Source organism: Aythya ferina (assembly GCF_964211825.1).
Source record: "Aythya ferina genome assembly, chromosome: 12".
NCBI classification, from domain to species: Eukaryota; Metazoa; Chordata; class Aves; order Anseriformes; family Anatidae; genus Aythya; species Aythya ferina.
This window is the reverse complement of record NC_140308.1, coordinates 7,848,581-7,864,800: the sequence shown is the minus strand read 5'-3', so window position 1 is coordinate 7,864,800 and position 16,220 is coordinate 7,848,581. Positions and strand designations below refer to the sequence as shown.

Here is a 16,220-nt window from a genome sequence, read left to right as displayed (position 1 = left end):
GTGGAAAGGTTTGCATTCTCCTCTCCTCCTTCAATTCTTCCAGAAAAGCATTAACAAAGGCAGAAGCAATGATCTATCTCTATTGGTTTACAAAATATTTCAATTTTAATGGTGCTGCAAATTGATTTCATAATGACACATGTAACCTTTGCAAGTCAGTTTGTAAGGTATTCATAGGAATTCATGACTTGTTGGAAACACAAGAGTAATTACGTTAGGAAACTTTGGAAACTACGCAAGTGATATGACAAATAATTTCGTGTGAAACTGCATGAAATTGTAGTAGCTATTTGCAAACAGATTTTTCTGAATAGTATACAATTCTGCATGAGTTGAACATCTAGTGAACATCTAACTGCAAGAGAAAGTGAAAAAATAATCAAATTATCCTCGTGTTATATCTATTAATTCTTGTAAGTGATGTTCTGATATGGGTATGTAACTAGAATCTCGGAAGAGCTGTCATTTTGTTTGTCAACTCCTAAGGAATTTGCTTTGTTGCATTCTATACCTGTGTTTATTTTCACATTCCAAATAACCTGATTTTTTTTCAGTGAGAAAAAGATTAGACTGTACCCATGTGCACAGTTCACGGATTAGTGTAAATGCACTGATAAATAAGTTACATTATCACGTGTAAGCAGGTAATTTATAAGAATCAACAAGTAAGTACTCACAATTTAATTTTTCAGTTCTCCTCATTTCGCTCAGTTACCTTCTCAACAGTTTTCAATTTTAGCTCCAAGCTGGCTGCATAGCTGATGTTTATATTTCTGCACTGTAGATGTTTGACAGCCAATTGCTAGAAAAGAGCTTTCTATTTGCACTGCCAGCTTTACACATCATGTGGTTTTAGACAGAGTACTTACTCCCTTATGTTCAGACACTGGAGTATGCTAAACACTCATCTTAAGTTTCAAAAATAACCTTCCAAATGGTATTATAATGCTTTCCAGTTTGTTTTATAATGTTATTAAATAACAAAATGTATTCTGCATGGATTTGAAATTATTGCATTAAAAAGGAAAACAGGTTAAACATATTATCATTGGGATCCTGCTAATCATTGAGTGCAAAGCATGTTCAGAAGCCAATGTGGTCAAAGCAGCTGAAAGCAGAGCCTTAAAGGATTGTAAAATCATGACAACTTAAATATGCTCAAATAAATAGAAATTTCCGTTCACCTTTGACCAACTGTCCTATTGTAGTTTTTTCTGCCTTCGCTGATCTAGGATATAGCTTGTCTAGTTTGACAGATTTTGTAAGCAGTCTTCAAATTACTGCTGAGGGTATGTAGTGATTAACTTTTTTATTCCTCTTCTGCAATCCTAAGAGTATGTATTATAAGATATTGCTCTGACATTCACTTGAGAAAATCATTTGAAAAACACAAAGAGGTCTTAGTGCTCAAGTGCAATGTACTCTGCCTGAGAATGAAGCCTAGCAAGTTATAATAAGCTTTTAAAGAGGAAAGGAAAAATACAGCTCAAACAACATGGAAGAAAAGATTAGAACAGAATAAGATGAGTATGATTAAAGGAACAAAAGAGAAGGATTTGATATATAGGAACTGCCCAGCTTCTGCTGTCTCCTTGAATGGGAAACTCCCACAGCTTGTGGTGTTTGTTTTTTGTTTTGTTTTGTTTTGTTTTGTTTTGTTTTTCACAGCCTTCCCCATCTTTTGTCTATATTGAGGAATGAGGACCAAGGCAGGCTCTGCTGGCAATAGGAATTAACAACCAAAATGGAAACAGACTTCTAAAGTAATGTTTGGAAACCTCACAAAGTCTTACAGGCAGCAGAAATGTCAGCAGGACTACTAGAAACTATAGTCCAGGACTGCCAAGAGGGGGGAGGGAATAAATGGCTTTACTGCTATTTCATTGAGGTGGGGAAAGAGTGACAAGCGTAGGAGGCACTGTTAATTATAATGCCTGAAGCACTGGAATTGTTAATAAAAGTGCTTGACCCCAAACAGTAGGAGATGACAGAGAGAGACTATTTTTCCCCATAAAGATACAGAAGAGAGAATATGTTTTACATGACTAAAGCTGCGTGTGATTTTTGAGGCTCGCTATACCCAGCTTTCAGATCTCCTGCGGAGAGCCACAGTGCACTATAGATGAAATAACAGAGAAGCAAATGAGATAGGAAAGGATTCCTATTTGGCAGTGTGACACAATATCATTGTATGTTTCCAAGTATCAGAAACAGTTGGGTTAAAAAATCAAGACCTTTTTTTACAGGAGAGGTGTCTGCTGGAACTCAAGAAAGGAACAGCAGCCTGGGTTCAGAAATAGTTGCGTGAACTCCAGGCTAGGCAGAAAGCCAACTACAAAAAGGTGCCAACCATCTGAGGCCACTTGACACAGGACACTTGGGTGTTAAATTGCTGCAGAAAGAAGCGACGAAAGTCCAAGCTGTAGTGGGACATGGGTCATATGTGGTGGCTATGTTCTCAGGACAGAAGGGGAGACAGATGGTATCCCCAAATGGAACGGGCCAAGGCCAGAACTAGGAAAACAGAAAGCCGTAGTAATCATCTGGCTTAACATAAGGATTCAGAAGAAACAAGGTATATAATAGATACACAGAAATCAATCTGAGCCCAGGCTTTGAAATGAAGATAGCAAAGGATGGAAACAAATTACCTTTGTTGCCAACCACTGAAGACAAACATGCCATTGTGGATTTGGGGAAGGCTGTATCTGAGGGCACAGCAACTCTTTGGGAGTTTCCCTGGCAGGATTCTTCTGTGAAACAGCACTGGCGCTACATGGCTATTTTAATTAAAAAGGAATAATGTGGTTAACTGGAGATAAAGCTGTAGAGGTGTTTAGGGATGGCTTGGGCAGTCTCTGGTCTTGATATATATTCCTAATGTGAGACTGAAGGTGAATTTATCTCTTCCTCTGATCCTCCCATCTGTAAACACAAGAGTAACTATCTTTTTCTTCCCAAGATGTTGAGTGAAAATATATATTTAAAATGATGAATTCAGCCCAGTGAGGAAGGTGATATGTGATGGATGTACAGAAAGCATCAGTGGTGCTCTAACCAGTAAGGACTTGGCTCAAGACACAGTCAGATTCCTCAGCTCTTTTCTTGGATCAGTTGGTCATAGTGAATTGGAACAAACTCATTCTTAGATCTCAGTCTTGTCTCCATTTTTTAAACAACAATTCAACAATAGTGTATCATAAAATGATACTGAAAGGTAAGCAATGAAAAGCAGTTTGTGCACACAGTATGAATATAAACAGAGACAAAATTAGCAAATCAAATAGAATAAAAAAGCAGTAGCAAAGAATAAACCAAAACATAAAAGAAGCCATCTGGAATCAAAGATACTCAAATGACATGGTAGGAAACTGAGGCAGACAAAAGCAGAGATTACACTCTTAAATGAAAGTGTTAGGGATATTATTGCTTTAATTCTCTTTGAATATGGTTATGAAACTGCAGCTGAGAAGTGTGAGCAGTAATGTCTTTTGACAGTTACTCCAGAGGCTTCAAGTTACATGATTCTCATATCTTAAATGAATCCTTTATCATCCATGGACATGTCTGTCTCCTTTCTGAGGGTGTTCCAAGTACTGACATTATGTCAGGTATGTCAAGTCTGTGCCCCAGTTTGTCATTACCCTGAACAATAATGCAGAATATTTGGTTTTCTTCTTCCCCATTGTGCAGCTATAATTCCCATTACTAAAGATGGGATCAGCCTATCCATGGAGAAAATGAAAGATTCTATTAAACTGACATTACATTCAATTTATTAATTCTGCATTGTGTACATGAATTGAAGATATCTGTACTAGTTTAATTCTGAATGATTTTTTAAAACTCTGGGTCATCAATGAACGTGCTCATTGTCTGGTATGTATCAGAGCTTGTCAACAACACACAAAAACTTTCTGTAATACCTGATGATGTTCACATTTTTAGAAAAATGGCTGAACAGTGACATAAAGAAAGAAACACATAGTGAGTAAGGTGCATTATAGTTTTTGAAAGCATTGATGTATATAAATTATTGTAAAAGCCACTAAAATATTTCCATACTCTTATAGAATGAGCTAGAGCATCTTAGAACCCAGAAGATTTGGAAAAGAGTCATAAAAGTTAAAAAAAAAAAAACAAAAAACAAAAAACAAAAAAACGACAACAACAAAAAAAAACGGGATCTGCCTCATAAATGAGGAATTGTGTAGCAAGGCCTAGGTAAAATAATAATAAAATAGAAGAACATGAGGCATTAGGATAGTGTTTGCATGCATATCTGTAACAACAGGTAGAAATCAGCAATTCACTCATTAATCTCTTTGAAAAGTTTGCAGAGTTAGGAACAAGTAAAATGATGCAAATTCTATAATGAAGTTTAGAAGGCAGATGAAGCCTTTTCCCTTGAAACAAGAAAGGGGTAATTCCCTAGTAATTATATGATGATACATTAATTACTTTCTAACAAACTCAAATAAGAACTTGACTACATAACGGTGCCTTCTCTTTTCTTCATTAAAAATGTCCAGGAGCATTTTTGTAAAAATGTAGATTTCCTCATTCTTGTGAATTATTGATATGTTCATGCTTTTTCACTAATACAGGGAAATTGGGGTTACAAATCTTCCCTTTGATAGTGCATTTCGTTATGGGCTAGTCTGTATCAAGTCATACATCACAACACACCTGGAGAGGACTCTAAATGCCTGATCCTACTACAAAGGCCCATCACCCACTTTCTGCTAACTCTAAATGTGGACCAGACCCAAGTGCATTATGTACTTTCTAGATGGTGAACACCTGGCTTGAACTCAAAAGTCATTGTGTTGAGTGAACTGTTGTTTTGGCCACCGTTGGTTTGCCAGATAGCTAACTGAGAGCAGGTGAGACAGTTTCCATCTGTGGAAGAGACTCATAAATCTCTCTGTGTGCCCTGAACTGCAAGAGAACTTCATGAACCCAGCTTGGAGCTTCCGTAATTTTGGTCCATGCTTGGTCTGCACTTGACTTGAATATTTGTTAGAAAATGTGGTTGAAAATAGAGTGAACAAGTATCTATAAAAAAATTTAATATGAATAACATGCTCAGGGTGTTTTTGTTTTGTTGCAGAGTAGTCTAGAGAATATAGAGGCTCTTTTACTAAGTTTCATCTCTGCAGTTCTTTTGCATTGATTGTAATTATGCGAGTTTGTAATGTATGTACATTGGAGACTATAAATATATGTTATATATTTGGGTAGTGTGTTGGCAATACTTTTAGATATGCATTCATTATTGGTGGAAATAATGTTAGTTTTGTGTTAGCATGCTTAGTGTACTGTTATCATTAATACTGGCTTCACTGCTTATTATCAGCACAGAATAGCATATTATAGAATAACATATTATAGAATATTAACAGCACAGAATAGCAAAGGCATTGACAATGATTAGAAATGGTGGTGTCCATAGGGTTCATTCTGAGTGAAGTTCATTTTTTAGGAGGGGGCCTGTGCTGAGGCTACATTAGTTGGGTATTAGTACAGAGCATCTGTGTAACCATTAAAACTAGGAGATGATCCAAAACATCTCCTGTTGCCATAAATCCATTCATGACTTGGGTGATGGGGTCACATCTGTTACTTCAAGGGAGAGATACGTTTGATTTTATAGTCCCAGAGGCAGGGTAGACATGGAAGAAGAAGCTTCCACTTCCTTTGAAGTCTAATGAACTGAATCTCACATAAAGGAAGTGAATTTTACTCATTCTGAACATGATGAAGTTTTCCAGTAACATGGTTTTCTGTTTATTTTGGGATGCTACCAGGTAGTGGAATATAGGGGCTGGCTATAGCTGTCTAATTTCTTAAATAGAAATCTTGCTAATTTCTCAATTTTGCTTGAAACAACAGGAAGTCAATTTTCAAGCACAAGCACAACAAATAAAGCTAAAGGTGTGGAAAAGCGGTTTCACATTTACCACATTTATGAGTCTTTTTCAACAGAAACTGATATTCATTTATCATATTCATTACGTCTCTCTATCATTCACCTTAACCCCATATAATTATGTGTTTAATGATCTTTAACCTTCACATGAACACAGCTTGCTGAAGCTTGACGATGGCTGTAAATTATCATTCATATCTGGTAGAAGATTGGAAATGTTACTTGGAAAAATATACTTTGCTTTCTAGCTTAGAATTTCACTTCAGTTCTGTGATTTGACTTCAGATGAAGATCATAGTGTTTTAATCCTAAATCCAAATAATTAAATGATTTTGAAATTGTGGCTCTTCTATAGCTCATTTATTACAGTATTTTGAGATTAAGGTATAAGAACTTCAAAACCTAGAAAAGATACTTTAATCTATCAGCCTGGTTACTCATCATAATAAGTACATATTATTTCAGTAAATACTACATGTATGGATTTTTTGTTTTAAAGAACTAAAAAAAGTTATCATTTTCACCACCATTAATCTTCGGATGAAAAACTTGTTTTCCACTGATTTTTCCACAGGCTTTGGACCTCCTGGTTTAGTAGGAGGTGTCCCTGCCCATGGCGGGGGATTGGAATTAGACGAAGTTTAAAATCACTTCCAACCTATACCATTTTATGATTCTATGATAAGAATCAGTTTCAACTTTAACATTATAAAATGCTGCTAGCACTTCCACTTTTGGTTTAACGTTTAGCTCTTCGTTTTGTAGTGTTTCAAATTGTGATATCTATTTCTTTTGATACTAGGGACTTTAACTTACTAGAAGAAGAAATTAATACTAATCATATACATTTTTTCATTTTAACTGTCAGTATCTTACTAGCACTGCAAAGGCTTTATAACTTTACATTAATTTATCCCAGAACTGGTTTATGAACCATAACCTTTGTTGGATAATATGGGTAAAACTTGCACCAGAGACTATACTGACAGCCTCTCTGACTTACCAGCAAATAGTAAATTGGAGAACTTCAAATATTAGTGTGGGATATCTGTTCTATCCAGCCAGTGCCACCTTAGAAATTCAGTACAGTTTTTCACTGTAACATTTTATGAACTTGGGTGAACTGGAGATGTGTATAAGTGTCAGGATACACGGAACTCAGTAAAGCAATGTTGAGGTATGATACCACTGTAATTCAGCTAAGAATATTCTGCCAAAACCCTCATATGTGATGTTAATAACATATGGATTTTATCTAGGGATCAAACAGATGCTTAAAACATAAACAATCTGTTTAAAACACAAACAGGTTCTGGATTGATCTTGACAGGTTCTGGAACCCTGGAAATAAGTGTTTATGTTGCTGATACCTAGATCAAGTGTAATCCTGCTCATAAGGACAATAATTTTTAAGATATATGTATCTATATATTTAATATATCTTTATATATTTATATATCTATATATTTAATATACCTTTAAAAGCTGCAGTACCAACCAGCAGGAGAATGTGTTTTATTTAAATTAACATAACTTAGATTGTGCTGATTGTTCTCACGTAAAAAGTGATAGCAACTACAATAAGAAAAACAAAAAAGTTTTTGGAAAGAGGACTCAGCTATAGCTTAACATCTGTGTTCATGTGGTAGGAAGAATAAACTTCATTGAGTCATTCATATTCACAGGCAATTAAACTGCTTTTAAAAAGTTGTTGAAATGATGGTGTGGTAATAGATGGTATGGTAATAACGTATTGTCCAGCAAAACACAAATGAAGTTATACCTTCAGGATGGGAATTCTGCTATTATTGCAGAACAGCCAAAACAGTGACGGCCCAGGATTTTGCATGTATATATCAGATCAACTGGAAAATCAGACCTAGCTGCCATTGTCTGCTGTGCTCATTGCAACAATTAAAAATTCCCTTTGGTAAGGTGCTGTTAAAGAGCTTTCTAAGCTCTTGTTCCTGAACAGCTAATTTGCAGATGTGACTGTAAGTGACCAATTATCTGCTGAAGAACCTGCAAAGCCTACTTATGGTATGACATAAAATCTACTTGTGGCTTGGCTGTAGCCAAGTGTACAAGCCCTTTTTCCACACCTATTTTAATATCTCCATGCAAGCTCTTATACCAAATGACAGTGCTGCTAGGCCATGGCAACTGGTGCTATCCATCGAACAGTAAAATGCATAACCAGCTACAATTTCTGTTGAGCTGTTTGCACGAAAATAAGCAAATAGGAACAAGTTGAGTAGTAGTTGTAAGTCATCCTAAACAAGTTGTACATATTTGCTTTAGACTACATTTTGTGAGGAATAGAGAAATAGTAATAAATGCAAGGTACATTTTTAATGATGCATTCACTTGTTCCTGTTGTTCATATTCAATGTGTTAGATTTAACAGTAAATAGCATGTAAAGCATTATTATTGTATACTTAAATTATTATCTTTTTTTTTTTTTCTGTTGGCATGAATACATTTGGTCCAACAGTTGGCACACTTGCAAATTAAAAATTATTGGAGATAATCTGATATTTAGGACTTGGCTTTGAGCCTACAAAAAATCAATGGAAGTCTTTTATTTGTCTCCAGTGTTCTTCACTTCAGGCCTTTAATTAACAACAACAACAACAAAAAATAATATCAAAGTAAAGACTATCTGGTTTTCCTATACTGTTTCAGGTTATTATAATTCTGTCTTGCTTTTTGAAAAGCCAAGTACAAATTTTTTTTTTTTTCTGATGATTTTTTTTTTCTGATGATTTTTTTTTTCTCATATAGGAAAATAGGAAGATGTACATAGGAGTTTTTCTTATATTTCTGCTTAAAAGCAGAAATTGCTTTATTGCTTCAAAAGTATTTCAGGGGAAATCTTAGAAACATTTAAGTTCAGCTAACAGTTGAGTTATGACATAGTTCTAAAAGTCTAGGGCTGCTGTCCATTAAAACATTTACATAGATGCCAGCGTTAAGCCATTTTCAGTCACCTGAAAACAAGCTGAAAGCAATACCTAAAAATAAACATCTAAATTAAAATATGTGTATTGTTAATCCTTCATTCACCCTTTAATCTAATAGGTTAAGGACATTTTGTGCTTGTTCATTTTGGCTGATAATAGTTCTGAAGACATTTTAGAACAGGGATTTAAAATATATATATAACAGCTGCTTTTTAAATAGAAAGTCTAATTATGCCTATGATTACATTCACTTTTGATTAGTATGCATACAAATCCCTACTCTCCTTGTATATTCAAGCTGAGATACAGATCACTGGAACTAAGATTGAAGTACAAAAGAATAGCTTGAGAAAATGTATAGTTAGACCAATGTGTGCCGGGGGAGGGGAGGGGGGTATAAAATTTCTATCTCTAAAATACTTATTTTTCCTTTTAGTTACATACCGACTTGGATCCTGGCAGCAGTAAAATCAAGTATATCCTGTCAGGAGATGGAGCTGGAACAATCTTTGTGATCAATGACAAGACTGGAGACATTCATGCAATGAAAAGGCTTGACCGTGAGGAAAAAGCTGAGTACACTTTAACAGCTCAAGCAGTCGACAGGGACACAAACAAACCTCTGGAGCCCCCTTCAGAATTTATTATAAAGGTTCAGGACATCAATGATAATGCCCCAGAGTTTGTTGAAGGTCCATATCATGCCACAGTTCCAGAGATGTCTGTCGTAGGTATGTATGTATATCTAAACATTGACAAATTTTGATTACTTACAATGTAAAGTATGCCAGTATGCTGTTGAGCTGTTGTTGAACAATAAGATATTTATTATGTTGTTAACATTAATTTGCATACTTTCAAACCTCTTCTTGGCCTACGTTTTCATCTGTAACACAATAGTAGAATCCCTTAGTAGTACGAAAATGACTAACAGATGTATTAATGTGTCTCTCTTTGTCCAACAGCACTTTAATGGGCTAAATTTATATTCCCCTTATGATGCTGTAGTTAGAATATTGTTATTGAGGAGGATTTATCAAGATTTGTTCCAACATGACACTTTAATCCTATTGATATTTTGTTGATGTTTAATTATCTGTTTGTGTATTTTCATACACAGATGTAGCACTTGCAGTATGTTGATACATACTTATTTGTTTTCCTCTAAGTGCAACTGTAATCAGCCAAAAACATTGAAATGAAAGATGCTGTGTCTGGGAGTTGATGGTTAGACTCTAGAGTGGACTTAACCAATTAACCATATGATTTGCGGGGAATGTGGAAGGGGAAAATAGAGACAGAAAAAGATGATGAAAAGCAAAATTAAGTCTGTGAAGGGGGGAGGGGGGAGTAGGAAATAATCTTCTTAATACATTTTACTTATATTTATTCATGTTGTCGGATTACTGTGAATCTATTTCCTGATGGATTAATATATTAGTTTATTTTTCTTTCTTTCTTTCTTTTATTTATTTATATATATATTTTTGCAAAGTCCCTTGTTCTGTATTTGTAAATGGATAAATATGTACTTACAGAAGAACAATTTTATTTACTTAGGTTCTCAGTCCTTGCTGATACACACATATCCAGTGCAGATTATCTTTACAGAATCACAGAATTGAAGGGGTTGGAAGGGACCTCAAAAGATCATTGGGTCCGACCCTCCTGCCAAAGCAGGTTCCTTAGAGCAGGCTGCCCAGGTAGGCATCCAGAAGGGCCTTAAATGTCTCCAGAGGAGACTCCACAACCTCCCTGGGCAGCCTGTTCCAGTGCTCCATCACCCTCACAGTGCAGAAGTTCTTTCGCATGTTGGTGTGGAACTTCCTGTGCTCCATCTTGTGACCATTACTCCTTGTCCTGTCCCTGCAAACCACTGAAAAGAGGTTGGCCAAATCCCTCTGTCTCCCACACCTCAGATATTTATACACATGATGAGATCCCTTCTCAGTCTTCTTTTCTCCAGGCTGAACAGACCCAAGTCTCTCAGCCTTTCTTCATAAGGAAGATGCTCCAGGCCCCGTATCATCTTTGTGACCGTCCACTCGACTCTTTCCAGGAGATCCCTGTCTTTTTTGTACTGGGGAGCCCAGAAATGGACACAGTACTCCAGGTGAGGCCTGACCAGGGCACAGTAGAAGGGGATGATCACCTCCCTTGACCTGCTGGCCACACTCCTTTTAATGCACACCAGGATCCCATTGGCCCTCTTAGCCATGAGGGCACACTGCTGGCTCATGGTCAACCTGTCGTCCACCAGAACCCCCAGGTCCTTCCCTTCAGAGCTCCTCTTCATCAGGTCGTCCCCCAGTCTGTACTGATACATGCGGTTGTTCCTCCTTTGGGTGTCACAAAAGTAAAAGAGAAGTAAACCCATCAGCCAAAAGAGCCAATTTTGGGGGAATATAAAAGTTTACTGAGTAAAGACATCAAAGTCTGACCATGAAATGCAAAGTAAATTCTAATGGTTTTTAGTATTAGGTTGAGGATAATGTGCTTTTCAGCAATTTGGTTATCTCTTTGAAAGCAAGTTAGTTGAAGGACTGCCAAGATACTTTGGAAAATAAAACAGCACCATAGCAAATTTTTTGAAAACACCATTCTGCCTTACAGTAGTTAAAAAGAGGAGCCAGAATCACCCTCTTCCTCATGTTCAGTACAGTGACTTGTACCAGGACATTTTCAAATATAAGCATGGTGTGCTGACTCAACTGTGATGGTGGAGGTTTCATTTTTTTATCTAGACTTCTCCTCTAAATTTTCATATCTTGGTTGAATTGAATTGCTTGTGCTGAAACTGATATGTGAATATTCAAGCTTGCATGTCAGTTCATTTACCAAAACACGGTATTCATTTCTGAAGTTACTTTTAATTATACATCCACACAAACATGATGTGGACCTGCTTTCAGGAGATATTTTTGCCAAGCTCTAGGCAAGCAAATGGCTTAATTAAGTAAAATAAATAAATAAATATGAGAAAAAAAAAAAAAAAAAAAAAAAAAAGAGAGGAAAAAAGGAGGATGTAGGAGAAGGAGTGAGGGAAATTAAAAGGAACTTGTTTGGTATTCTAGGAAAAAGAACAACAAAACGCATGCAGACAAAGATGATTTCTGATCATAAAATAAATTATACCTGTATATATGAGTAATATTTTATGATTCTTAGCAAAGGCATGACCCTTACCTAAGGAACATTCATTGTGAAGAGGATGAGAAAAAAAGCAAACATCTTCTACAACCAAGTTTTCCCGGTTCTAATCTTTCCCGTCTCTTACAACCTTCTCTTACCACTGAAACTATGCATATTTGCACATTTATGCTTGACTATCCCTGATCCTTGCACCTTTGTATGTTATTTCTTGGGGAGTATGTTTTTAAGCTACTTCACTGAATACAAAGAAATAAAAAAATAAATACTCCTGCTCTTTCCTAGAAAAACAAACCAAATTCTGAACTGTCATATCAAAATTCAGAGAATGTGTGCCATTGCATTGCTGGGATCATGAATAACTGCAAAATCTGTGCAGTGAAGCCCTGCTCTTAATTCCTGATGGAAGAAAATTCAACACTGGAAAGCTGACAATTAGAAGGTTATCCCTTTACCAATTTTGCTATTACTTTTTTATTTTGCCTTCTTCCTTTGACCCACAGATACAAAAATCAAGAGCTGTATTAAATGATGCTCTGGAAATTATTTCAATGTTAAGTTCTGTTAGTCCTCTTAAAATTACTTCAGTATTACTTATTAAAAAAAAAAAAAAAAAAAAAGCAAAAATCTCTCGTCTCCTTTTGGAGTTCAAGGAATTTTATTTCTTTTTCCACAATAAAAGTATTTCATTTCCATTATCCACTTACTTAATTCCCCTTAAAGAGATCTCCACCCACTGCTACTTTCAGCCTTGACATTTCTACAACACAGCCATTACTAGGCAGTGTTCTTATTCAGGATAAAACAAAGTTTTACTAAACCTCTTCTTTCTTCAAAATGCCACACCAGGTCTGACTGCTCTGAAACTGAAGAGGAACTCATACACTGTATATATATATAGTACTTATGTAATGAGGATGCAGTATGAGGCATTTTATTTTTGGACCTCTGTAGCAAGAAGTGCATAAAATAAAGATGACCAAATTAATGTGTCATCGTTCTGTAACATAATATTGAAGTTCTAACACAATACACTTTTTCTAATGGGTGCATTCTCCATGATACAGCAGTTATTGGTCTTACTTTCTTGCTAGAAGAGATGAATGTGTCAGTGGTATTTCCGTGTGAATATCTAGAACATGAATGTGAACTATGGGGATGTAAAAACTGCATACAAACATCTACAAATCTTCTGATATGTGTGTTTATGCCTACGTATAAGATTATCACACTCATATGGCCATAATCCAGCCTGCTTCATTTCTGTTATCTATCAGTGAAATCTAGAAAATCTTGCTTCCCTACTAAGACAAAAATGGATTAGCATGGCTTTACTCCCACTACTTGGTGCAAAGATGATTAGCATTACACTGTGATATCTCCAGTAGGAATGATGCTCACTTTTCAGCTGTCTTCACAGAACACACACCCACACATGTACTGTGTGGTGTGTATCGTCACTGTATTCAGAGTTATTTTGAAATAATTTATTTCTCTCTTTGAGGAGCTAGAGGAACACATTCCAGAAAATGTTTTGAGAACTAAATTGAATTTTCTGTTATTTCATCCTTGTGTTCCTTTTTCTTTTTTTTTTTTTTTCTTTTTTTTTTTTTTTTTCCCATAACTCCTTTTTAATCTAGCATTGTAAACCTCTCTCCCAACTTCAAAATGATGAATTTGCTTGTGAAAGCTAATGGTGTATTTGGGGAATATATTCTTTGCTGAAACTGAACACTAGTCTTTTAATTTTGATGTTAATTTTTTTAAGGAATTAAAGATTAAAAAAAAAAAAAAAAAAAAAAAATTATGGAATCACTTCATTGCAACAGCACTTAATTTCAAAAACAGGAAATAATTCAATTTGTCCGTAAATCTTGTATAATCACTTAGAGATGTAAAGGGACACACTGGGAATGAAACCCAGTTAACAACCTTTTAGAAACACATTCTACTAAGCTTCTAGGAGGAAGAACCCCATATTATTTGCATACTATGCAAATAAATGAGCAATCTTAAAAGATAGGATTCATGAAGGTAGGTGGAACTGGTCCTGTAGCCTATTTAAAAAAAGAAAGGAAAAAAGAAAAAAAAAAAAAAAAAAAAAAAAACATACACAAAACAACAACCCACCACATTATGTTCTGTTTCTGTGTTGGTTTCTTGGCTATACACAGGTTGATGAATTCCCCGAAAACATGCTGCAGAGGTGATAACGGGAGCGAGAGTGGATATTGTCTTCTGAACAGTATAGTTTTGAGATCTTTTTTTTTTTTTTTTTTTTTTTTTTCTTTTTTTCTTTTTTTCTTTTCTTTTTTCCCCCTCAGGAATTAAGAGTAAGATTAAGAGGAAAATAGAAAAGAGGAATGAGGAGTGAAATTTCTTGATTTTCTTCTTATTGAAGACAAGGGTGTTTAGACAGCTGGCATCATGTTGAAGGATGGAAAGACAGAAGCAGAGTGACAAACGTATTAGTGAAATAAGAAAGGGTACAGATGGAAAAGGAACAAAAGCCATAAGCAAAGAGAATTATCTCATAGTTTGCCTGAATTAAGGTAAACAGCCAAACTTCAATAATCTCCAAATACTAAGAATTTCCCTGTCAGTCAGAAAAAAGAAGTCATAACATGAGTGTCATTGTGTGCTATTGCTCTAGAAATGCTTTTGCCTTTAACACCTGAAAATTTTAACAAAGTGAAAAAGCTAAGAACAATATTTCTGTCTTTAAATGCTTTCATGAAAATTATTTACTTGGCAAGAATATCTTTATTAGAGTTTAGGTTTTCGGTTGAGTCAGAATATCAATTTCCAATTTTGAAACAAGCACTTCTACTTAGCAATGTTTTTCTTTGAACTACCCTTGATTACACTACTGTAAATAAGAAATCATTCTATCATTTGTTGTTGTTTCTTCAACAGCAGAACAGTTATTTCATCTAGCTTTGTACAGCAGAAGCACAGTGTACACAGCATAGTTTTTCTTTCCCATTCTCCCAAAGACATTATTTCTTTTACAAAATGCTTGCAAAAAGCACAAAATCTGCTGAATATGAAATCAACATGCAATGTCTGATATGAATAGTGATAAAACAACTTGATAAATTGGGAAGTTGTGATAAAAACCTGACCTGAAATGTTATCAAGATCCACCACACTCTTACTCTTTTTTTTTTTTTTCTCTATGTATTTATTGATTTTTAAGGCACTGAGCATGACTGTTAAATCAATGATAGTTTGTCACAAAATTGTAGAGTAAAAGGACTGTATTACTGGGGTCAACTACAAATTAGCCCAAAGGGTAAATGCAAAGGGAGTGCAAAAGCTAAGGAAAAAAGCAGCAGATGTTGTAAAATATGTACAACAATGTAACAGCTGTTGGAAAATGTATATCCTCGTGTCGTCCTGTTCCTCTACTTGTTCATCTTGTGCATAATCAACTTCACGGACTGTGTTCCTGAAGAGCATTTTACATTAGGATCTCTTTAGGGAGTGTTGCATGTGTTTAAAACCTGTACATTCTGCGTGACTGAGATGATTGCAAAAAAGAGGTTGTAAGTAACCTTAGGTAATTGGTTAAGATATATTCAATAGCATGACAGTCTGGCTTGTAAAAACATATTTCCAAGTATTTGCTTTTTTTTTTTTTGTACTCTCCATTCCTCATGAGGTCTAATCAAAAACGTCATAACCTTTTTATTGTTTTTAAATGACCATTATGAGCTTGAGGACTGTGGATGAAGTTATGGTGTTTGTCTTTAGGGATTTGTAATACTACCCTTTAGTTTTACCAACCTATATATTGTCCTGAATATACCAAGCTATTTCACTGGCTTCATACAAAATTGTTAAAATTAATGCAATTGTTCAAAATACCTAGTACTGATGGCAGCAAGTACTTGAATGTTCAAGTTCTGAAGACAGTCTTGTTCTTAGAAATATACCCTAAATTACCAGTGCAAAGTATGGAGCTATAAATGTATAATGGCTTTTGACAGAACTTGCCTTTTTCTTTCCATTAACTCATCAGGAAAAGCCATTTGAATCAGAATCAAAGTCACTACTCCTTTTGGAGTTCCCTGTAGAGGAACACATCTTCTGGTGGTGCTCTGGTTTCAGAGGATGAGGAAAGACAGACAGACATAGCTGTATGTTTATCATGTGATGACAGAGCAGAGAG

At 35.4% G+C, this 16,220-nt stretch overlaps 1 protein-coding gene across 2 annotated transcripts in view; it reads left to right on the top strand.

The window, feature by feature from the left end:
• CDH8 (cadherin 8) overlaps positions 1-16,220 on the top strand; it is a 147,746-nt gene that overhangs the window by 45,638 nt on the left and 85,888 nt on the right. For both annotated transcript variants that reach the window (XM_084533239.1, XM_084533240.1), the window contains exon 4: positions 9,333-9,627. In XM_084533239.1, coding sequence (XP_084389365.1) covers positions 9,333-9,627 — 295 coding nt within the window. The remainder of the gene's footprint in view (positions 1-9,332; positions 9,628-16,220) is intronic.